Below are 6,013 nucleotides of genomic sequence, written 5' to 3' on the forward strand. Positions count from 1 at the left end.
CTTGGTCACGATGTGTCAGGCCATGTTTGAAACCAGGCTGGGGGCACGGATGGTCCATTCTTATGAAGAGCAACAGCGCTCAGGCTGGAAACCACGCTGCCTTCTCTGTGCTAACTCACGGCTTGGACGAGACAGGGCTCCTGGGTCCTACGACAAGGACAACTCTCTGACAATGGTCAGCAGTAGGGCTTGAATGTTTGTGTCCCCCCCCCACCAAATTCATGCATTGAAACCTAATCCCAATGTCATAGTATTAAGAGGCGGGCCTTTCGGAGGTGTTCAGGTTATACATGGGATTAGTGCCCCTGCACACGGGACCCCAGAGAGCTTCCTCGCCCCTTCTGCTACGTAAGGACCAGAAATCAGGTCCTCACTAGACACCAACTCTTCCAGTATCTTGATCTTCAACATCTCGGCCTCCAGAGCTATGAGAAAAAATATCTGTGATTTATAAGCAGTCCATGGTGTTTTGTTATAGCAGCCTGAATAAACTAAGGCAATCAGCCTCCCACCTGCCCCAGAGCAGGCTGGGCCCCAAGAGGGTGGATGGCGCGTGGCTGACCGGTCCTTGAGCAGCAGGAAGGACACTGGTCTGTACAAAGTGCCAGGGCAACACTGAGAAAGAAGGGAGTCACTCTGGGGGTCAGGGAAGAGGCTGGGTAGTGTCTGGGAAGACTTTACGGAGGAGGTGATATTTGAACTGGGTTTTGCAGTAGCGGTAGAAGTTTTCTCCTTGGGGTGGAGGGGATCCCAGGCAGGGGAACAGCACACGCAAAGGCTCAGCGGTGTGAGGGAGCACTGGGTGCTCTGAGAAGGAAGCCAGGAGCAGTGAGGGAGGCTGATTGGGAAGATCGTGAACTTTAAGTACCTGGGGGCCAGCGATTCTCAGCCTCTTCCCACTGCGATGCACTGGAGGTTTCCAGTCTGTCCTGCTTATAACAGAAGTTCCTTCCAGAAGTTTTTCTTGTGAGTTGGGGTGGACATCTGAATCTCCCCGGGGAACTAAGATGTGTCTTATTCAGGGGAAGCCCCCTCTTCACCCAGGAATGGGGGCCACAGGTGATGACAATCTTGGATTTTCAGCAGAGGAGACACCTGGCATGATTGGAGTGTTAGGGGGGTGGCTATGTCCAGGTGTGGGGGCCGGGCTGAGGGGAGCAGGTGCTGCAATCTAGGTGAGAGGCCGTCACCATGCTCTGCCCACCTGCCCTGGGCCCCATCTGGTAACTTTCTGTCTGGAGGAGGGACTGCCCTGCCCTGGCAGGGGCTGGGGATGGGGCAGGAAGAGAGGGCAGGTCACCTGGGTAGAGAGATGAGGGAGGGAACCCCCTCCCCGGGCCAGGCCACAGGTTAGGGGGGTGGGCTGTGCGTGACCTGATCCCAGGCTCTGCCCTGGCAGCCTGGGTGCTCGGGGACAGGCCCCCTGCCCTGTCCATGCTAGGAAGTGGTGGTAACTCCCTTCCCCACAGGGGCCTGTGAGGAGCTGCAGTTGCCAGGCTGGGGACTGTTTGGATGAGGAGATGCCATGGAGTGGGTAGGTGTGGCAGGACTGTCACTGGGCAGCCTCTGCCTTCCGCAGCCCCTCCCTGGCCAGGCCCTCCTGGGTGGGGGTGGGAGTGTCCAGGCTCATCTTGCAACGATTGTTCTGTTCAGACCCTCCCTGGTGATGCTGAATCCACGGGGACTGCAGACTCTGCCCCAAACCTGTCTGACCAGTTGTTTGGGAGGAGGGGGCACCGGGGAGGGGCACTGGAGATGCCAGGAGCAGCCTCCCCCAGCCCAGCACAGGCAGAGGAGCCTCCGGGGCAGCGGACACTGCAGACAGACTCTTGGACAGACCGACAGACTGCTGGGTGCTTGGCCTGGCCATGGGACACAGCTGGGGACAGTCCCAGCTGCTCATGCCGCTGTTGGTGCTGTTGACCCACGTCCAGCCCCGGCAGGGCCTGGGTGAGTGCGGGTGGGCGCTGGCACAGGGCTGGGGACCGGGCCCAGGGTGCGTCAGAGAGACAGCCCACCACAAGCTGCCACAAGACAGACACCTATCCCCCCGCAAGCCTGGGGAGCCATAGTGCTGCCTCTTCCTCCTTGGGGTTCTCACCCCAGTTCTCACACGTGCCTGCCCTCCCTGCCCGCTCGTTCCCCGAGGAGAGGGTTAAAGAAGTCCTGGAGGTCATTGCTCGCCCGGGAAGCTCTCTGGTGGGGGCTGTGGGCATCATCTGCTCTTAACTAGATGGGCTGAGAGGTACAGCACCCCCATCTCTGCTGCTCCCCTCCTCCTTCCAAACATTGCAGAGTGCCCTGGGCCTCGGAGACAGGACTGAGCCACCCATGACCCGCAGGAAGGTTCTAGCCTGAACCTTTGGGGTTGAGCTGAATTCAGTGGGAACGAATAGGACTGAACTGAAGGGGAGAGTGTGCCTGGCCCCAGTATTGGGGACTGGGGAGAGGAGGACACTGTGGCCCTGTTTCTGCCCTCAGGGGTCTCAGGGAGGAGGTAGGGGGTCCGAGTCCCCTCTGGCATATGGCCCCGGCTGCTTGTCCCTGCCCTGTACCCTTTCCCAGGGGAGGTTGTGAGGACCTGAGCAGGGACAGGGTCCTGAAGGGGGAGATGTTTTGGGGCTGGGGTGGGAGGTGGCCCCAGAGCCCATGGTCCCCTCTGCGTGGTCCATGTGCAGGCCTGGGGTCTCAGTCAGGGGACCTTCCTGTGTCATTCCCCGCACCCCTCCCAAGCCATTCATTCCTCTCATTAAGCAAACCAACCTCACGCAGGTGTGGGGGGGTGCAGAGGGACTCAAGCTCAAGGTCACTGGGCATGTCAGGGTTCAGAGTCCAGCCAAAGGTTCAGGTTTCTCCCAGATTCAAGTCCCATCCCAGCAAGGTCCAGAAGAAGGTGCCTGCCACCAGGGCAGGGCCTCCCCTGCCTCCATGCCTGCCCTGCCCTGGGAGACCCCAGTGACATGGGGGACCAGGGCAGAGCCTCCCCCTGACCTCACACAGTGCCCACCCCAGCAGCCTCCCAGGAGAGGGCCAAGGGCTGGACTCAGGCCACCCGCCCATCCCCCATGGGGCACAGAGTCACCAAGGAGATGTCCGATAACACCTGACCCGACTTCCCAGGAAGTTCCCCTAACGCCTCCCTCAGACTGGGGCCCCCAAGATGGGTCTAAGTCTCCCCCCTCAGACTGGGCTGGGGGGGACCAGAGCCTGCAGGAGCTTGTTGCCCTGTTCAGCCTCTGCCTCTGCCCTTCCCCTCCCACCCCCCAGAGCGCATGGATTATGTGCCCCGGCTCTCCAGTGCCACCCTGGCGGGGAGGCTCACCCAGTCGACTTTCACCCTGGAGCAGCCGCGGGGCCTGTTCAGCGGCCCCAACATCTCAGACCAGGACACCATCTGGCTGGTGGTGGCCCGCAGCAACGGTGGGTGCTGCTGGGGGCGGGCCTTGGTCTTCCCTCTGTGAAATGGGCGGACAGGCCTGAGAGGAGCAGCAGGCTGAGGGGAGGTCAGGGAGGGGGCGGTGCTGCAGGGGTTGGGGCCCCAGGAGGGCTGTCAGGCCTGGTGGGGTGGGGACGTGGCCACCACCATCTGACTGCAGTGCCACCCTCAGCCACGCAGAGCTTCAGGGCCCCAGAGAGTGTAGAGGACAGCCCTGCCCCTGCCGACTTCCCCCAGAGTGGCTACTACCTCACCCTGATGGCCTACCGGGCGCTCTACTCCGGGGGCCAGGCCAGCAGCCAGCTCCGTGTCCTCCGTGTGGGCAATGACACCGGCTGTGCCACGACGACTAGGGGCTGCAACCACCCCCTGCCGGACTCAGGCCCCTACAGGTGAGCGGCTCTGCCAGGCCCTGGCCCAGGCGGGGGTGCTCCTGCCCGCACCCAGACTGAACCTGGGGCAGCTCCTAGGAGGTTCCCAGCGGCCCAAGCAGGGCGCCTGGGTTCCGCTCCAGCTCCGACAAAGGGAGGCGGAGGAGGGGGCAGGGCTGGGGCGGCCTCACTGCATTATGCCGCTTTTCTTGGGCAGAGGGCCCCACCTCAAGCTGCAGTCCCCATGGCCGTCTGGACCACTCAGGTGGAGTGTCCCCATCTGGACTAGGTGTCCCCCAGGCAGTGACTGGACTCTGCCCCTGTCTCCCTCACTAAGGGCTTTACTCACTTGTGTTTGGTGCTGGGAGATCTAATCCTGTCCCCCTGTTTTCCAAATCAGGGCACTAAGGCCCAGAGAGGGTGAGGGATGCACCCAAGGTCATACAGCTGGAAATGTCACACCTGAGCCCCTTCTGTTGGGAGTCAAGGGGACAGACCACAGGCACCAGGGCCTGATGATTTCAGGATCTGGGGGACCCCACCCCCAATGCTGGGTGTCCTGTTCAGGGTGAAGTTCCTGGTGATGAATGACAGGGGACCCGTGGCTGAGACAGAGTGGTCCACGGAGACCCGACTGCCCCAAGGTAGGGAGCCAGAGGCGCAGGTCAAACAGGGGGGGCGGGCCCAAGGGCAGCCTGAGGACTGCGGTGGGCTGGGGGGAACAGGCCGGCCTGTCAATCAGAGGCACGTGACCATTCCGGATCCTCAGGTGCCCTCCCCAGCCTCACCCCTTCTCCCCTACCCCATCTCCTGGCCTGGGGTGAGGGGCGTTGGCCTGGAGGCTGCCCAAGGTCCCCTTTTCGGATCAAATAAAATCTCTTTTCCTGCCGGGCTGTGCGGCCCCCATCACCGCCCTCAGCCCAGGCGCTCCAGGTTGTCCGGGGGGCCCAGAGCGCGGGCACCGTTGTCATCATCGCCATCCTGTCAATCCTCCTCGCTCTCCTCCTCACCGTCCTCGTCGCTGTGCTCATATACACCTGGTGAGTGGACAGCGCTGAGCTCACCGGGGGCCCGGGGGTGGGGGCGCCTGGCCATGAACCCTCCCTCCCCGCACCCCTTCCTAGCGGGCACCGCTCGCCCCCTGGTGGCGGCATCTGGGATCGCACATGGGGGCTGGCAGGGACGCCCCAGGTGGAGGTGAACCGTCTTTGGGCCAAGCTCTAGGTGTTGCCCAGAGACGTCAGACAGAGCTCAGGTGCTGGGGCCTGGCGCACAGCGGGTGCCCACGGGCTTCCTAGAGAAGAGAAGCAGCCCCTGGTGGGGTTTGCGGAGGAGGGGAGAGAAGGCATGGTTCCAGGAGGGAGTGGCAGGGGGGTGGAGAACTGGGGGGCTCCTGGGGAAGAAGGGCTGCAGGCAGCCGGGCAAGGCCGGGTAGGCCAGGTGCCCAGCGAGGACATGCGCCATGTCCTGCAGCCCATGTGAACCAATGGTGGGTTTTGATCAGGGGAGACAGATAATGTTTTAGAGGGATCCTGGGGTGCTGGGGGAGAGGGAGAGAGTGTAGGGGCCTGGCCGTGACCATGGACCGAAGTGAGAGGCGGGATTGGCAACGTCTCCCTTTGGTTAATTCTGCCCGACCCATGGAGCCTCAGTTTCCCCTGTGCAGTGGGCTGGGGAGCTAGGCAGTGGCTGCGGGACCTCGTCCCGGCCCTTCCTTCACTCTCCGTGTCTCTCCTCTCCTCCCCACCCAAGCTTCGACAGCTGCAGGAGCACGCCCATCTCGGGCCCCAGGGAGACAGTGAGTGTCAGGAGATACACCACCCACGATGCGTTCAGCACTCCTGCCGTGGGGGGCTCCTGAGGGCCTCCGAGGGACGCCATCTGCCCCACAGCCTCTCCCTGGCCCAGGCTCTGCAGCCTGGGCTGGGAAACATCCTGAAGCTTCCAGAGCCCTGGAAGAGATGAGGTTGGGGGAAGGTGTCCGTAGCCCAAAGCTTGGGCCAGTCCCTGTTAGAAATAAATGTCCGTAACAGCTCCCTGCCTGTGTGTGACATCGTACACCTGGACAGTCTTCCTGCGTCACTGCCCTCAGCTCTGGGGAGGGTCTCAAGGGGATGCAGGCCCAGGGGTGAGGCTCAGGATCCTAGGCCAGCAGTCACCTGGGGCAGGACCTGCCTCTCTGCGAGCCTCAATGTCCCTGTCTGTG

The 6,013-nt window shown here is 62.4% G+C and overlaps 1 protein-coding gene across 1 annotated transcript; it reads left to right on the forward strand.

The window, feature by feature from the left end:
* Positions 1 to 1,865: 1,865 nt before the first annotated feature.
* On the forward strand, positions 1,866 to 5,811 carry UPK3BL2 (uroplakin 3B like 2). The gene is made up of 6 exons (XM_069486400.1): positions 1,866 to 1,950; positions 3,268 to 3,420; positions 3,609 to 3,828; positions 4,375 to 4,451; positions 4,727 to 4,847; positions 5,560 to 5,811. The coding sequence occupies exons 1-6, from the start codon at positions 1,869 to 1,871 to the stop codon at positions 5,666 to 5,668; spliced, it is 762 nt and encodes a 253-aa protein (XP_069342501.1). The 5' UTR covers positions 1,866 to 1,868; the 3' UTR covers positions 5,669 to 5,811.
* Positions 5,812 to 6,013: the final 202 nt, after the last annotated feature.

This window comes from Eulemur rufifrons, chromosome 14 (genome assembly GCF_041146395.1).
Source record: "Eulemur rufifrons isolate Redbay chromosome 14, OSU_ERuf_1, whole genome shotgun sequence".
NCBI classification, from domain to species: Eukaryota; Metazoa; Chordata; class Mammalia; order Primates; family Lemuridae; genus Eulemur; species Eulemur rufifrons.